We start from the raw sequence: 17844 nt of genomic DNA on the forward strand, positions 1-17844 counted from the left end.
GTAGAGATGAGGGCTCACCAAGTTGCCCAGGTGGGTCTCGAACCCGTAGGCTCAGGCAATTCACTCACTTCAACCTCCCAAAGCGCGGGATTACAGGCTGAGCCAACGAGCCCGGCTGGGATGGGGCTCTTATTGCCCACATTTCACAGGGGAGGCCATCAACAAAGAGATTAAGACTCTTGCTCCAAACAAGGAGAGAAGACATGAGGCTGGAATACAGTTTATTTAGGGATTAATTCGTCATCTAAAAATCATAAGACATCAAGGCCCTGTGTCATATAAAAATAGTCAGGGAGGTGTTACATTTATGGAGGAAGCATCCTCACTAAAAATTATGAAATATTTCCAACACGCTAAAAGGTATAAAGAATAATGTGATGAACAGCAGCTACCACACTTGAGAAATAGAATCCCTCTCCAACTGCAGCCACCAGCCCCCTCTGCCAGAGAGAACCATTACTGTATTTCAGATTTCTCCTGTGCTTTCATCACTTTTGTAACTTTACTTCACCATTGGTACCTAATTTCTTTCTGAACACAGGTGGGTTGACTATTGTGCTCAATTCCCTCCATGCTCCTCAATGAGATGCTTAGTCATTGAGCAAGACTGTAATCCTAGAACTGCACACATCTGCTTCCACTGAGGGCTCTGGCCCAGACCCTAGAGCCAATGCCTGTTGGTCCTCCATGCCACCAGTAAATGCTTAGACACAGGAGGTGGGGCAAGGAGACCAGAGTCCAGAAACCTTGGCTGTCAGCCAGAGAACCACTCAAGGAAGGCAGGCAGGAACTGTGTCCCAGCATGATATGCTTTTTTCTGCCCTTTGCCCTCTCAGCAATGGGATCCAACCAGATAGGCAGATGCCCAGCAACAAGACCATTGGGGAAAGGGATGACTCCTTCAATACTTTCTTGTTTTTGAATTGAAGTCTCACTCTGTCACCCAGGCTGGAGTGCAGTGACATGCTCATAGTCACCACAGCCTCAACCTGCCGGGTTCAGGCAATCCTTCCACCTTAACCTTCCAAGTAGCTAGAATTAAAGGCACGCGCTAACACACCCGGCTAATTTACTGATTTATTGTAGAGATGAGGTCTCACCAAGTTGTCCAGGCTAGTCTCGAACCCGTGGCTCAGGCAACCCTCTCACCTTGGCCTCCCAGAGTGCTGAAATTATAGGCATGAGCCACCGCGCCCGGCCTCAACACTTTCTTTATTGAAACTGGGGCTGGAAACCATGTGCCCTGAGTGGTATTTGTGGATGTAGAGCCCGACGTGATCAGGGACCATTAGTTCCTGCCACAGCCTGGTCGTCGGGCACCATAAAAAGTCCTGCTCCAAACCTGCAGAGCACTGGAGTTTGTGGTTATGACCTCCCAGTTGCTGCAGCCAATTAGGGCTCCAGATGTACAGAATCACTGTCACTCAGTTCCTGAGTCCCAAAGACACCCACATCCCTTTCCTTGTCATTGAAAAACACATCAAAGCAGGGTAATAACAATGGCCTGAATGCAACTCCTCTAGGGTAGAACCTGAGGCCTGGCAACCCTACTCCCTTCAGGTACTCTGGGGCTCTAAGAGCCAGACTGTGAGGGGAAGTGAGCTCCAAACTCTGCCCATTGCAGATGAAGTTCAGATGGGCACTCACCTCCAGTTCTTCCATCCAGAGCAGCTCATCACAGGCCATGAAGATGCTGCCATCAACTCCGCCTGAGGCCACTACACCATGGGGAAGGAGTTCATTGACTTGGTGGCATGCTGGAGTCAGTTTCGGAAGCTGGTAAGGGGAGGGCTGAAGGAGGACTGAGGCTCGAAGAGTCTGGATTTCTGTCGTGAAATGGTCTAGAGACCAGACTGGGGAAGAGCAGCTTCAGGCCCTGGGAGAGCCTCCTGAACAAGCCTTAAACACACAGGATCAGGACTAGTGAGGAGGGAACTTGCACTCTGATCAGGCGAGGTCAACTGTAGGCTCCAGCCTGGGGCTGAGTGTTCTTTTATCGCCTACAGTGACTGGCCTGGTGCTAGGCAGAGTGATCATTAGTGCAAACATGTTGATGGGCTGCCTGGTCAAGTTATGGGGGTTCACAAGCATCTCCAGAACACCACCTTGTGTTAAACCAGGAATCCAAATAATGCCAGCCCAAGGCTCTGTCACTGACTTTGGCTTCTACCAAGGACGGGGATCAGGTTCCCAGATTGTTGATCTCAGTAGAGAAACCCTCCAGAAACATCTGGAATTACACGGGGTATACCCATAAATCTGGTTAAATCAGGTGTACTGGCAATTCTGGGTATGAAGCTGGGGAGAGTTGGCAAGTGATGATGACAAGGATAATTGCCACAGATTCAAGAGAGCTGTGTCTTAAAGATCTCAGGGAATTTTAGAGAGGAAGAGGGATGGAAGAGAGAGAGAGTGAGCCCTCCGATGAGGATCTCTTTTGTCCTCTTGGAAAAGTTTTCCAAGGATTTCATGAAACTTTGGGGGAAATTTAAACAGCACAAGCTGGCTCTTTCCTATCCCAAGTGATTCTCCACAACCCACATTTCGCTTTCCCTGCACTTTCCAGGCTGGCCAGTGCACAGGACTTCAGGACTTCCTGGTGTTCCACAGCTTCGGCGGGGGCACTGATTCTGGTTTCACCTCACTCCTCATGGAGTGGCTCTCTGTTGACTTTGGCAAGAAATCCACACTGGAATTCTCCATCTACCCAGCCCCCCAGGAGTCCACAGCCATGATGGAGCCCTACAACTCCATCCTGACCACTCACACCACCCTGGAGCACTCAGGCTGTGCCTTCATGGTGGACAACGAAGCCATCTATGACATCTGTCGCTGCAACCTGGACATCGAGCACCAACCTACACCTACCTCAACCGCCTCATCAGTCAAACTGTCTCCTCCATCACAGCTTCTCTGTGCTTTGACGGGGTCCTCAATGTGGACCTGACAGAGTTCCAGACCAACCTGGTGTATCCACTTTCTCCTGGCCACCTACGCACCAATCATCTCTGTGGAGAAGGTGTACCATGAGCAACTGTTGGTGGCAGAGATCACCAATGCCTGCTTTGAGCCTGCCAATCAGAAGGTGAAGTGACCCCCGGCATGGCAAATATATTGCCTGCTGCATGGTGTACTGTGGAGATGTGGTGCCCAAGGATATCAACACTGCCATCACCGCCATCAAGACCAAGCGCAGCATTCAGTTTGTGGACTGGTGCCCCATGGGCTTCAAGGTTGGTATCAACTACCAGCCGCCCACTGTGGTGCCTGGGGGTGACCTGGCCAAGGTGCAGCGTGCCGTGTGCATGCTGAGCAACACGACCACCATCGCCGAGGCCTAGACCTGCCTGGACTGCAAGTTTCACCTGATGTATGCCAAGAGGGCGTTTGTGCACTGGTATGTGGGTGAGGGCATGGAGGAGGGTGAGTTCTCTGAGGTTCTGGAGGATATGGCTGCCCTGGAGAAGGATCATGAGGCAGTAGACATGAATAGTATGGAGGGAGATGGAGAAGAGGAGGAGGAGGGTGAATACTAGGGGAATACTGTATGTGTGTCCTAAATAAAGTGCTGTGGCCTTATGGTCTCAAGAGTGTCTTTTCTGTTGGGAAAAACCATGGGTGGGGGGAGGAACTTTTTCTCCAGGTGTCTTAGCCTAGAATTCCCAGAAAGCTGATCTAATTTTAGATTCCATTACAAAGTGCAATTCCAGGGAGCAGAATGGGGGCCCAGGGGAGCAAAGCAGGGAAGGGGCAAGAATTCATCCTAGCGAAAAGGCAGTTGAGTAAACGGCATCTCAGAACCGTGAGTGTGCAGGTGGGGGGTGGTGGTGGGGAGCTTAGGCACTGATCCATTCTTCCATTGGTTGACCTTTTCCCCAGCAAGCATCCACTCCCCTGCACCTCCGGACCACCTATACCTGGACTGTGGAGACTCTGGAAACCCTGTGGAAGGAGGCACTGTTGAGTGGCACATGTGTGAGGTTGGTGCAGACCCACACGGAGCTGCAGCAAGAGCCTGGCAAGGCCAGGAGGATCTAAGGTGATGCCTCAGCAATGGTGGTCGTGTTGCTCAGCATGCACGTGGTACACTGCACCTTGGCCAGGTCACCCTAGGAACCACAGTCTGGGGACTTGTCTTCTCCATGCAGGAGGTTGGGGCCTAGAGAGTCCTGACGCTGGCATTGAGGCAGAACAGAGCCACAGTGGCGGCAACAAAGGGGAGCTGGCTTGTGAGTTATGGAGGGCTTACCTCCCAAAAATCTCCATCAACACTCCCCACATTTTTTTTCCTTGTTTGAGTAGGTGTCTCACTCTGTCGCCCAGGCTGGAGTACAGTGGCACACTCACGATCACTGCAGCCTTGGCCTGCTAGCTCAAGCAATCCTTCCACTTCAGCCTTCCAAGTAGCTGGAACTACAGATGCACACGATCGTGCAGGGCTAATTTTTTGATTTATTGTAGAGATGAAGTTTTGCCAACTTGCCCAGGTTGGTCTCAAAGCCCTGGAATGAGGCATTCCTCTTACCTCTACCTCCCAACGTGCTGAGATTAAAGGCATGAGCCACCAAGCCTGGCTACTCCCCACTTGTGATAAAGACAACTGACATATTTTCAGCTGCAGGGCTTTATGTGAGCACAGCTTCAAGTCCCCACTTCCAAACAGATGGCAGTCCTTAAATCCTTCCCCATGGACCTTCTGTTGTCCTGTGAGGCTGGAGGAATGGCTTAACTATTGCAGGGCAATTCCTACCTCGCCCCAGGAGAGATTCAGTTCTCAGCGACCTCCTCAGCTCTGTTCTTCCTGCAGTCTCCTTTCCCCAGACTCGATGTCCTTTCCCAACCTTGCATGCTATGATGGCAACCTAAAAGTTTGCAATACCAGGAATGCTGTCACCCTTAGGGCTGGAGGAATAAAGGGATGAGATGTGAAGCCAGAACCTTGAGCTGGGACCACAGCTGGGAGCTGGAACCACAGCAGAGCTACCCAGAGAGAGCAGGAGGGACCAAGGAAGTGGGGACATTTGGCAGGATTCAGAGCCATGGGGAAAACACACTCACCTCTGATTTAGAGAAGGGGGAGAAATGCCCTGGCTTCTCCCTCCCTCTCACGCTGATCTCCAGCCAGCGGTTCCCATTGGCTGAACCTAGACAGCAGCTAGATGGCAAGGGGACCCAGAACAAAGGGTGTGCAGCTCTGTGGGACACAGAGAAAGGCAGGGAAAGGACCTTGGAGAAAACAGGCAAGTCACTGCACAGACCCCCACCAGGTCCAGCACTTTGGACACCTGTGGGATAAAAACAGAAATGGAGTGGTTCCTTCCCTCCCTCATCTGGTCGCCATCACCTGTTACTTGTCCCAGTAATTACTTGGTAGTAAGTAGAAGATAAAGTGGAAGCAACAGGATGGCAGGGAGTTTAGAGGAGAAGGTGAGCACTCCCAGCTCAGCAGCTTCCTCCCTCACTCTGGGAATTAGTGACCCAGAGAGAGCAAGTGTTTGGAGCTCCTTCTTGAGGATTTAAGCTTACAGGGAAGCTCTGTCCTAGGAAGACAGAGATCTCAGGGGTGTGTGTGTGGGGGGTAGTGAGGGGGTTGGGGGGAATGTAATTCGGAAAGCATATTTAGAAGCCCATTTTGGTTGAATAACTCAGCTATACCCTTCTATTCATTTTCCCTTTCTAAAAGGGCTGGCTTTTCAATCTCCATCTGTCTGACTCCTGAGTCTTTCTCTCAACTGGTTTCAAGCTTAGGAAGGAAGAGGGATTATTCTGGGAGCCCGTCAAACCCCAAGACAGAGTTGTCATTTATTGAGCATCTACCATATGCTAGGCCGTGTAACCACATGACCTTATTTAATCCTGAGGTAAGTACAATTATTATGCCCACTGGAATGGAAGCTGGAGGGAACAAGACCTTGGCCTATTTTTCACTCTGCTATTCTCAATACCCCAGTGTTTCCTGGCATATTAGATGTCCAATATTTGTTGAATGAACTTGTTAAACAAATGCCTATTTTATAGATGTGGAGACTGAGACTCAAAGAAATTATGTGACCTGCCCAAGGTTACCTAGCTTGAAGGAATTGGAATTCAGATCCAGGTCAGCTTGGGTCAAAGCTTACGCTGCTGCCCCTGTTTCCTCAGGTGCCTTCACTTCCTGCCCACAGCAGTTCCAGCACCCTTCCAGATGCTCCTCTTCTGGGCCTGTCAGGTCCCCAGTGCCCAGACAGTGACTCAGGTACCTTGAGGGCAGGGAGGGAGTGACGCTTGACACTACCCTGCCCTGGATCTGGGGTGGAGAGCATCAAAGTAGGGGGCAGAGTCCTAGCTTCTGGGTCTGGATGAAGGCAGAGGCTTCTTTGGGGCCGGGTTTTAGGGCTGTAAGTGTCCTTGGGGAAGCATCCCCTGCCATCTTATCAAAAGTGGGATGAGTGTCTTGGAGATGCCAGGAGGACGACCAAGAGGGAGGTGGGATCTTCCCCTGCTAGGATGGCTGGGTTTCCAGAGAGACCTCCTATACCTCTGCTGCCTGCTGTACCAGCAAGCACACCCTGGGCCACTGTGTGGGCTCTCTTCTCAGACCCAGGAAGGCCTCCCAGCTAATAACCCTGCTGACAGGCCCTGGCAGGCCTGGGTTGGACTGGGTGTGGGTGTGCAGAGGTGGCAACCCAGGCCTCCTGTGGCAGCTGGGGGCACCACCCAGCCTGGCTTGGGGGACTCCCTAGGTGCAGGGGAATGCTTTCATCCCTGTCGCTTCTAAAGTCAGGGTGCAATTACCTTCTGCAGGCAGACACAAGAGACAGGTTTCCAGTTTGGATTCCACCCAATGAATGTATTCCCTGGCTTCTGATGTGGCAGGAACGCACAGGCTTCCAAAGCTATGTTCTCACCATTCCCTCCTTCGGTTACGCCACCTCCCCTGCTTGTCTCAATGTTGCCATTCCTTCCAGCTTAGGTCACAGTCATCCAGAACAATCTATCTCTGGGGAGCTCTCCCTCCTCTGGATTCTTTTAGCACCTACCATCTGTCTCTATCACTGACTTGGCATCCGGCTTCTTGTCAATGTTCTATTTCCTTAATGAAATTTTTAGCAATTATGTATGTATTTGAACAGTGATTATATGCATATGCTTCAGAATTCAAAATATATCAAAGAGATTTACAGACAGGAAAAATAAATCTCTTTCATCTTGTTCCCCTTTTGGCAGTCACCACTGTAAATATTTTTGTTACTGTTTTCTTCGAGAGACATCTACATATATACAGGTTGAATATCCCTTATCCAAAATGCTTGGGACCAGAAGTGTTTTGGATTTCAGATTTTGGATTTTGGAAGTGTTTTGGATTTTGGAATATTTGCGTGCGTGTGTGTGTGTGTGTGTGTGTGTGTGTGTGTGTGTTTCTTGGGAAAAGACCCAAGTCTAAACATGAAGTTCATGTACCCTTTATACATACTGTCTGAAGATAATTTTATACAATATTTTTAATAATCTTGTGCATGAAACAAGATTTGTGTATGTGAGGTCAGGTGTGGAATTTTCCTCTTGTGGAGTCATGTTGGCACTCAAAAGATCCTGGAGTTTGGAGCATTTCAGATTTTGAATTTTTGGATTAGGGATGCTTCACTGCACTACTGTGTGTGTATACACACTTAGCATACATTTTGTTTTACACCTTGTTTTTTCACTTAGCAATAAATCTGGAAGATGATCCATATCAGTGCCTATAACTATGCCTCATTCTTTTTGGTGACAATGTACTATTCCTTTGTATGGTGTACCATCATATATTTCAGTATGCTATTAATGGGTATTTGGGTTGTGTCCCGTCTTTGCTATTAAAAAGAATGCTGTAATCCTTGTATACACTTCTTTGCACATATGTATACTCATAAATTCTTAGACTTGGAATTGCTGGTACAAAGGCTATGCACTGTTAATTTTGATATTCTCCATATCGCTTTCTTTAGAAGTCATGCCAAATTACCTACCCTCCCACTCCAATGTGTGAGAATGCTCACAACCCTGCCCATACAATATATTAAACTATTTTTATCTTTGTCAAATCATCCAGTAAGTGAAACAAAACGCTTTGTTGTAGGCTTTATTTATAATTCTCTTGTTATGAATGAAATTGAGCACCTTTTCATGTTTAAAAATCAGTATTTCCTCTTCTGTGAGCCATCTGTGCCCTTTGCCTATTTAAAAATTATAGTGTTTGTCTTTTATTAATTTATTGGATTTCTTTGTAAACAGAGGAAATTAAGCCTTTGTCTGCTAGATGTGATCCACATAATTTCATTTGTCTATGTCCCAACTAAATTTTTATCTCCTTGAGCACACGGATTGGAATTTAAACTTCTTTGTAGTCTTATTCTTAAGGTAATATCACATGCATGGTAAGTACTAGATAAATACCTGTTGAGATGAGAGAAGAAGGAAAAAGGCAGAGATTTGGAAGATTTTGGAGTGACTTAACCTAACCACTGCCTCCTCTTATACCAAGTCTAAGTCTTTAGTCTTTGGGTCAATCAGTTCTCTTGCAAACAGCAGAAGCCAATGCTAGCTAATTTTTAAAAGTCCCCCTTCCCCCTCAATTAATGAGATACCACAGTCAATGCAAGGACCAGCAAACAAGGGTCAGCAAACAGGCAGGCACCAAGGGAAGCTGGGTAGCCAGAATCATAGTCAAGTTTAGGACACAGGACAACCTATGTAGGTGACTCCTGTCCCTTCCACCCCCTGCAGTGATCCCCCACCCCAACTCAAACTGAGCGACATTTCCTCCTTCAGACACTAGAGGCCACTGTTGGCTCCAATGCCATCCCACCACTGCAGAAATGAAATCTCAAGTGCCCTTGCGTCTGTGTCTTGCTCCAGATTCAAAGTCCCAGTTGGAGCATCTGATTGGCAAAGCTTATGCCTTTTGCCTGAAACCTTAGAGCTGAGAAGTCTGGGAGAGCAAGCGTTGGGGCTTTGTGACAAATGATGGTCTGTCTCCCATTAGGACTCATGCAACAGGAAGTCCCCAGATACTGGCAAGAGGAGGCTCAGATGGCTGGCGGCCAGGAAAACTGGACACATTCACACCACCTTTTCCTCTCATGCTTAACTCAAGCCCTGATCATTGGTAAAGTGTTCCAAGGTCAGCCAGCTTAAAACACTTTTCTGGGTCAGGCATGGTGGCTCAAGCCTGTAATCCTAGCACTTTGGGAGGCCGAGGTGAGAGGATTGCCTGAGCCCGCAGGTGCAAGTCCAGCCTGAGCAACATGGTGAGACCTTGTCTCTATAATAAATCAAAAAATTAGCTGGGCATAGTAGCACGCGTCTGTAGTTCCAGTTACTTCGAAGGCTGAGGCGGAAGGATCACTGGAGCTCACCCAGCAGGTCGATGCTGGGGTGGCCATGAGTGTGCCACTGTACTCCAGCCTGGGTGACAAAGTGAGACTCCAACTCAAAAAAAAAAAAAAAAAAAAAATTCTGGACTCACATAATCATTCCTGCTTAGGCCAATCGTGAAGCCAGAGCAGACTATACTAATAACACCTACTATGTACCATGCCTCATTTGACTTTCAAACAAACCTAGGCATTACCTGTATTTCTCACTATATTTAGTGAGAAAAAACTGAATCCTCAGAGGTTTACCTAAGTCACACAGCAGTGCTAGGTTGTAAACCCAGATCTGACTTTTTTCCAAGGTTTCCATGTTTCCCAGCAGGCTATACTGATGAGCTGATATCTTATAAAGTTCAAGCTTTGTGAAGGCAGGGCTTAGATCACACTCTTCAAACATCCTGGCAGCATCTAGTACATAGAGACTGCTCAACTAATGTTTGTGAATTGGTCTGGGTGGTATCAAGCAGGAACCAATTCTGGAAGGTTCCCAATTCTCCCATGAGGCCTCAATCCAGGAATCATTTAGAGATGGAATAGGCCTACTAAGAATCCATTTGGGAAGATTTGAATCTGGGGAATTCCCTTTTACTGTTCCCTTTCCCCCACCTCCTCCAAATGTGTTAAAACTGTCAACGAGAGGTTTGCATTTGTTCATTATTTAATCATCCCACAGATATTTTTGAACCTCGGCTGCTGCCCTGATACATTAGTGAGAAAAAAGACACAGTCCCTGCCCTGCAGAATTTACATTCGGTAGGGGAGGTGAATGGTAATCAAATAATCAAACCAATAAACGGTAATTTGTGGCTGTGACAGGCGTAATGAAGGAAATGCCATGAGATGCTATTAAAAGAGGTCTGACCTACTCAGGGAAGCCAGGGCAGCCTCTTTGGAGGAGCTGGAGCAGCAGCAGGGAGCTGCAGATGGGGGAGGACCTAGGCCCAGCGGGGAGTCTGTGAGTCCTCGAGGTGGGTGAGTAACCAAGGATCATCGCGTAAGTTTATAAGCAAGCGGCAGAGGGGCCCGGCGGCTTGTTTGTGGTCTGCCCCTGCTTCTGTGTTTGTGCCAGTGCGTCAGCCTGGATGCAGGGGGCAGCAGTCTCCAGCAGGTCCCATCTGGGGATGACGTCGTCCGGGAGCAAGCCCAAAATAGCTGGCCCCGCCCCTATCTCCCGGCAGCCCCTGCAGCTCACCTCTCCGCCCCCGGGGGACAGGCCGAACCGGCCTTCTCCCGGTCTCTAGTAGTTTCCCGCTGACGCATGCCTGCGCGCACAGCTGGTCCGGCGCGTCCTCCGCAGCAGCCGCGAGCGGGGCTGCGGGTGCCAGACGGTTCCGGCGGGGACAGGGGCGGGGCGCCGCAGGAGGCCGGGGATCTCGGCGGAGGAGGTGCGGCCGGGGGCCCTGGTCAATCTGGGGACCCTGGGCCGAGCTGCTGGCGTCAGGGGGCCCCGACAGGGCTCCCCGGGCCTGGGCACCGAGATAGCCCTTGGCCCCGGCCTGCGGTGGCAGATAAGGCTGCCAGAGCGAGGCTTGCCACCGCCTCAAGCTGAGCGCCTCCCCGGGGGTCTGTAGCCGCAGGGAGGGACTCCTGCTTCTTTCCGCCTGACCCCTTCTCTCCTGCAGCCCCAAGGAGGCCAGCCTGACTACTGACGAGTTGCCATGGCATCCTACTACGAGATCCTAGACGTGCCGCGAAGTGCGTCCGCTGATGACATCAAGAAGGCGTAAGTGCCTCCGTGTGCATCAGAAAACCTCTCACCCTCGTCCCCCGCCGCCGTGGGGGTACTTCAGGGTAACTTCTATCGGGGTCCAAGGGAACCAGAGCCTTAGAAAGTATTGAAGGGTGACATATTTGTAGGAAGGAAGGAGACCTCTGGAAGAGTAGGAGGACAAAGTCCAGAGAGTGAAGTTCCAGGAGCTGCACTGTGGGACCTTCTCCAGCGGGCCCTCCTCTCCTTTCCCAACCCCTAGATGTGGGCTTTCTCAGGATGTAGTGCAAAGACGCCCAGGCTCTGTGAGGAGGAGGGGCCAGTGTCCCTGTACCCTCAGAGGCCACATGTGCCCCTAATCTTTGCAGCTCCGGTCCAGTGTGCCTCAGGAAGGGAGGAGGACAGACTTTCTCACCCTCACGCTATCTGCTTACACGTATAGTCCCAGCACTGGCAGCAAGGAGAGGGGGGCGAACTCCATTAAAACACAGCAGCGGCAGCCCTAGCAGCTGGGGTGGACTGGGACCCCGCAGTTGAAAGATCAGTGGTGGGCTAATGGGAAAGCAGGTCTCTTGGTTCCTGGTGGAAAGTGCCTGCATTTGTGCCCTGAATGCAGGGGACAAATTTTAGCCTCTGAACCCACTTTCTGCAGGTATCGGCGGAAGGCTCTCCAGTGGCACCCAGACAAGAACCCAGATAATAAAGAGTTTGCTGAGAAGAAGTTTAAGGAGGTGGCTGAGGCTTATGAAGTGCTGTCTGACCGTAAGAGCTGGGGGTCAGGGATCAGAGCATGGACCTGCATATCCCCCCAACTTCTTGCCCTGTCTCATGTCTCGTCTCATGCCTCCCCAGGACCATGCCTCAGACTCCAATGTGTCTTTTTTCCAGCCTGACACTTAAGTGTTCCCCTCTGCAGGGACAGCTCAGTGTTTGCTCCCCAGGGTCTGGTAGGAATGACATGAGTTCTGGAAAGGGAAAGGAAGCAAGGCAGGTCACCGATATGTACTGAGCCCCCTCTGTGCGGTGGTGGTTGTAATCTCCATGAGTCCTCACAGCCAACCTACGAGGCTGGTTTTATCACCCCCATTTTCCAGGCAAGGAAACTGAGGCGGAGAAAGGTGAAATAACTGACTCAAGACCACACAGAGCTGGAATATGAATCCATATCTCTCTTTTATTCATTCATTCAAAAAGTATTCACTGAGTGCTTACAGTGTCAGGCACTTGCTGAGTACTGGGGAAACAGTGGCAGACAAACAGTCACTGTCCTCGTCCTGAGGGGTCATTATCCTCCGGTCAGGGAAGACTGCCACTAACCAGGCAAATACATAGGCACAATTGCGGATTGTGAAGCGAATTCCAAAGGAAAGCAGCTGGGTGAAGGAGTAGGGAATGATGGACACCTGCTTTTGTTATGTGGTCGCAGAAGACCTCTCTGAGGAGGTGACCTTTAGTCTGAACCTTGGTTAACAATAACATATATTAGTAATGAGCTAATATTTATTAAACATGTCCTATGCATCAGACATTCATGAAAAGCAGTTTACATGAATGATCTCATTCATTTAACCTTTGCTACAACCCTATGAGGTAGGTGCTGTGATTATACCCATTTCACAGATGAGGAGGAGTCTGCTGTGTGATGGGCAGAGCTGCTGCTAAAACCTATAGCCCTTGTCCCCTGGATACCCTGCTGCCCCCAAGTTTCAGTCTCTGGGCAATCCTCTGAGGGTCCTATCCTGGGAGGGGAGCCCATCATCCCAGAGGGAGGGAGAAATGATCTGGTCTCTCTTTGCAGAGCATAAGCGGGAGATCTACGACCGCTATGGCCGGGAAGGGCTGACGGGGGCAGGTAGGTATATCCACCGGGCCTAGGAATAGAAGTGGGGTAGGGAGGAGAGGGGAGAGCAGATTCTTACAATGGACGTTCTCTCTGAGGCTGCTGGCCGTGCCTTAGGTGGGGTCCCCTGGCTCAGGGAAAGGTGCAGGCCCTAAGCCCCCTCCTCATCCTGCTTCTCCAGGCACTGGCCCATCTCAGGCAGAAGCTGGTGGTGGTGGACCTGGCTTTACCTTCACCTTTCGCAGCCCTGAGGAGGTCTTCCAGGAGTTCTTTGGAAGTGGAGACCCTTTTGCAGAGCTCTTTGGTAAGTGGTCTCAGGAGGCCTCTGAATGACTCAACTTCCCCCTCAAACTTGTTCGCCTATCAGCTAGGAGGCCCTTAGGCAGGAGGCTGAGAGGAAAGGAGAATGCCACAGACATATTTTGTGGGGCTGAGTCCAGTGAGAGCTGGCATAGAATCTCACACATGCCAGAACCCACGTGATCCAATAATGACATTTCACCAACTCACCTTATTAAACAACAACAATAATACATTGTTAGACCTCTACAATAACAGCCATGAAAGCAAGACTCAAAGCATCCTGTGACAATGATAGTAACATCATACATAACAACAGATATCATTTTTTTGAATGATTAATATGTGCCAAGTATTTTACATCCCCTAGTCCTCTGGTGAACCCTGAGAGGTGGGTAATTGTATCCCCACTTGCAGATGAGAAAACTGAGGCAAAAATAACATGCTTAGAGTCACACAGCAAATGGCAGAGCTGGACTCATAGCTGTGTCTCCCTGTCATCACATTATGATGATCTGTCCAGACTGAAAGAGCTATCTGTTCTCCGTTCCTCTCTCCCTTCCCCCTTCCTTCCTTTGTTCTTTACTGTGGACAGAATTAACCAGTGAATGTTTTCATATGTAACATTAAAAAGGAATTTAATTGTAAATAAGTCCAGCCAAAAATGGGGGAAAAACCCCTGCCCAGTTGCTTAGCAGTTTGTATTTCCAGACTTAGGGTTCACACGTGTTTGGGGGAGAATCTCTTCACCAGATAATCATCTGCTTCCTTGTTGCAGATGACCTGGGCCCCTTCTCAGAGCTTCAGAACCGGGGTTCCCGACACTCGGGCCCCTTCTTTTCCTTCTCCTCCTCCTTCCCTGGGCACTCCGGTAAGCGCTACCCCTTCCCATTTTTGCATATTGAGTCCTGGAACCTCTGGCATCAGCTTGTTGCTTTCCAGTCCTGTCCCCTGTATCAAGCCCTGCCTTGTGCAGCTCGGCAGAAGTCCCACTGAGGTTCCTGGCCCTTGGTGACTGTGGCAGGCAGTGGACAGCCTTCTTCTAACCACCTCTCCTCCTCCTTTGTCCCGATGCCAGATTTCTCCTCCTCATCTTTCTCCTTCAGTCCTGGGGCTGGTGCTTTTCGTTCTGTTTCTACATCTACCACCTTTGTCCAAGGGCACCGCATCACAACACGCAGGTGAGGGCTCCTCTGGGGGCCATGCAGGAGAAGAGGGGTCTGGGTTGAAGGGCTGGAGGTGGGAGCTGTGTACAGATAGAAAGTCAGCTTGAGGGCAGAGCCCAGGCTGCACTGTCCACTCTGGTAGCTAGAGTTGGGTCCTGTGCCTGCAGAATTTAGTCACTGCTTGCTGCCTGAACTGTGCCTTCTCCCACAGAATCATGGAGAATGGACAGGAACGGGTTGAAGTGGAGGAGGACGGGCAGCTGAAGTCCATCACAATCAATGGTGAGGAGAGGCTCCATCACCCATCTCTGGCAAAGCCTCAGCCGCTGAACCCCCTCCCCAAACAGCTGCACTCTGGACTTCCTTGGGACTGGGGGGGAGCAGCAGCCACAGGCCAGTTATCAGGATCAGAGATGGCGATCCTGGGGAAGGGGGCAGAGGAGTCTCAGGGACCAGCTGATCACTGTCTCCATGAGTGGGGTGCCTTACATTTGCAAAGCACTGTGCTGTTTTTAAAGCACTTGCGTATACATAGTATCCTCTGTATTCTTAAAGCATCCAGGGGAGTGAGCATGGCAGATTGTAATTGCCTGATTTTTATTTGAAGAGACTAGTTAAATGGCCCTTACTTCCAAGTAGCCCAGGCCCAAAACTCTTCCCTACCAAGGGGTATAGCCAAGAGTTAAACTCAGGATTCATGATTCCTAGGGCAGAATTCTTCCAAAAACACCATGCTGTACAAGACTGTCGCCATGGCTAACCTTTCATGCCTACGGACTCTGGGAGTACTGTGCACCAAGTACTTTACATGAGCTGTTGTACTTAATCATTGGAACAATTTGAGTATGTAGGCACTCTCATCCTTTACATCGTAGGTGCGGACAGGGAGGTTGAGTAACTTGCCCAAGGAGATGGGCTCTTATCATGCTCATAATCACTACCCCAGGGGCCAAAATGTATGTGTGCCAATTCCAGACGAGAGACTTTAAGTGGTTAGAGTCATCACTGAGTGCGGCAGCTCGGCGAGGTGCCCTTGGCTTGGGCCAGGGACTTCATGGTGGCCGTGACTCTTGCAGGTGTCCCAGATGACCTGGCGCTGGGCTTGGAATTGAGCCGACGTGAGCAGCAACAGTCAGTGACTTCCAGGTCCGAGGGTACTCAGGCCCGACAGACCCCTGTCTCACGCCCCTTGGACAGCGATCTCTCTGAGGATGAAGACCTGCAGCTTGCCATGGCCTACAGTCTGTCAGAGATGGAGGCGGCTGGGAAGAAACCGGCAGGTGGGCGGGAGGCGCAGCGACGACAGCAGGGGCGGTCCAAGACTCAGCGCCAAGATCCGGGCACGGGGGGAAACCAGCAGGGTGCAAGGGGTGAGGCAGCCAAACCCAGCCCATCCCCAGAGGAGAAGGCCTCTCGCTGCCTCATTCTCTGAACAGGAGTCCCAGCCTGACCCCGACGGGGTCTTGGCTGGGAGTCTGGCCACTGCCGGGAGAGCAGAGAGGAGTGTGACTGAGGTGCAGGAGTCCGTTTCTAACACTACGCTCCCTCCACAGGTTTCCCTCCCAGGCCCACCTGCACTCCAGTGTGGACTTGGGACTTGCTGTGCTCAGCCTAGGGCTGATAGGTCCCTGGGTGAAGCCCAGGGTTGGGGGGCATCAGGGCAGTGGAAGGGCCTGAGGAACCAGGATGCACTTATTGGATGGGGAGTTCCCGAGGGGCATTAGTGGTTTGAGTTGGGCCTTCTGTGCCCAGGTCCTTTGCCACCTGTGTTGCTGATGGTGCCGAGGAAGGAGGACTTGGCCTGCATGCTCTGAACCCAAGCTGGCAGCTACACTGAGAAGCAGTGTAGGCTGAGTGATGTCTCCCACTCTCCGTGTCCAGCTGCAAACCCCTCTGCCCTGGCTTCTGTGCTGCGTTGAGTTCTGACTGTTACTTCCCTTCTGGTGCTGTTCCTCCTTCCTCCTACTCCTCTCTCAGCAATTCCCTGTGGGCCACATTGCTTGCATTCACTGCTATCTGGCTGGGACTCCCTTCTCCTTTCTTCCCCAAGAAGGCCTCAGTGTGGCAAGGAAGATGCTGGGGCCGGTAGGGCCATGAGGTCTTCTGGGGAGGCTAGCTGGGTGAGGCGGGGGCCTCTCAGCTGTCTAGATTCAGAACCGGAGTCCACTCCTCCTCCCTTCCTCTTGCTGCCTCAGCCTGCCCCAGCCTCAGGACGAGGCAGAGGCAAGGCTGGCTAACTCTGAAGAGGTGGGATAGGGCCAGGGTGACCCAGGAGGGAGGTCTAAGAGGGGACTGTACCCTGTACTCCTTCCCCACCATGCATCAGGACTCAGGGAGAGGCTACTCGGCCAGCCCAGGTCTGCATGCTTGGCTTCATCCTCCACAGCTTGCTGCTGACCCTCTCTCCTGTCACCCGCTCCCGCTCTCTCCCCAGATGTGTTCTGAGCTGGATGTCCGGGATCCCGAGTTGCCGCACAGTTCCAACAGGACAGCGCCCTCCTCCATGCGCTGGGAGGGGACTCTCTACTCCTCTCCCGCCCATGCTAAGTGTAGAGCTGGGGCCTGGGTGGTGGGTGGGGCCCAGGTAGGAGGTGTCAGTAGTCTTAGCCTATGCACTCTCTTCCTTGGGTGTTTGGTGTTGACTCTTGGGGACTACAAATCCCAGAGTGCAATGCACCCGACCTCGTTTCTGATAGATCACGCTTGGGGAAAGTGATGCGTGGTTATGGAGCTGTGCATCTTGGGACATGTAGTTCCAGCCCAGGTTGGCCTGCCACTCGCTGTGAGACAGGGAGATCTTTTGGTTTATCCCTGGAGGGTTGGCGAGGACATGGATGAAGGGGGAGTGATCCGAGCCTTGGTTCCCCTGACATGCCTTGCTAGCCCTAGGGTTAGAGTGGGCAAAGCAAAGCCCTGGAACATCTGAGAGAGGCCCTTTTCCGGGGGTGGGGGGCAGCCTGGGGCCAAGGAACAAACCAGGCAGTTAGCTGGGCGTAGCACCATAAAGCTGATGGGTGTGGGCTGGTGGATCTTGGAAGGGAAGGCCACCCTCGCCCTCGGGGGCTGTGTGTATGTGGCCGGGACTGGCGTGTGATGGGAGCTCCGGGCATGCTGCTGCTTGTTTGGCTTTCTTTGGCCTCTGACCCTGCTGCCCATTCTTTCTCTCCAACATCACAGACAAGTCACTTCTCCTCCTCCCTGCCTGGGGAGCCCAGTGGCCAGAGAGGGGAGTGGTTGAGCCAGCCTGTGTAACACTGAGATTCAGAGACCTAACAGAGTCAGCTGGGCTGAGCTCAGACTGAGAGGGAAACACTGGAAGACAATAAAGCTGAGTTTTGAGAGCTCAGTGGTGCGTTGTGTTCCTGTGCTGCTACTTTCCGGGATGGCCCAGTGGGAGACCCTTTAGGCCTCACACCTCCCTTCATTCCCAAACAG

At 51.2% G+C, this 17844-nt stretch overlaps 1 protein-coding gene and 1 pseudogene across 2 annotated transcripts; both read left to right on the plus strand.

Moving 5' to 3' along the window:
* Positions 1-828: 828 nt before the first annotated feature.
* LOC103261247 lies at positions 829-3536 on the plus strand (annotated as a pseudogene).
* Positions 3537-10576: 7040 nt separating this feature from the next.
* On the plus strand, positions 10577-17755 carry DNAJB2 (DnaJ heat shock protein family (Hsp40) member B2). Of its 2 annotated transcripts, XM_008058883.1 has the most exons (10): positions 10577-10780; positions 11018-11118; positions 11756-11865; positions 12902-12955; positions 13125-13247; positions 14022-14114; positions 14322-14424; positions 14621-14691; positions 15486-15689; positions 16844-17755. In XM_008058883.1, exons 2-10 carry the CDS (start codon positions 11054-11056, stop codon positions 16852-16854), a joined length of 834 nt encoding a protein of 277 aa, XP_008057074.1. In that variant the 5' UTR covers positions 10577-10780; positions 11018-11053; the 3' UTR covers positions 16855-17755. The 2 variants fall into 2 exon arrangements, with proteins under 2 accessions (XP_008057074.1, XP_008057073.1); XM_008058882.2 differs by having other exon boundaries at positions 15486-17755.
* The last annotated feature ends 89 nt before the right edge of the window (positions 17756-17844 follow it).

Source organism: Carlito syrichta, unplaced genomic scaffold (genome assembly GCF_000164805.1).
Source record: "Carlito syrichta isolate Samal-C Ts95f unplaced genomic scaffold, Tarsius_syrichta-2.0.1 Scaffold303646, whole genome shotgun sequence".
Taxonomy (NCBI): domain Eukaryota; kingdom Metazoa; phylum Chordata; class Mammalia; order Primates; family Tarsiidae; genus Carlito; species Carlito syrichta.

What these genes read in the sequence shown, in the direction of transcription:
- DNAJB2 (XM_008058882.2), top strand. Translation starts at nt 11,054, where the DNA reads ATGGCATCCTACTACGAGATCCTAGACGTGCCGCGAAGTGCGTCCGCT. An exon ending in GCTGATGACATCAAGAAGGC is followed by an intron (nt 11,119 to 11,755) that starts GTAAGTGCCTCC and finishes CACTTTCTGCAG; the next exon opens with GTATCGGCGGAAGGCTCTCC. An exon ending in CACCGCATCACAACACGCAG is followed by an intron (nt 14,425 to 14,620) that starts GTGAGGGCTCCT and finishes CTTCTCCCACAG; the next exon opens with AATCATGGAGAATGGACAGG.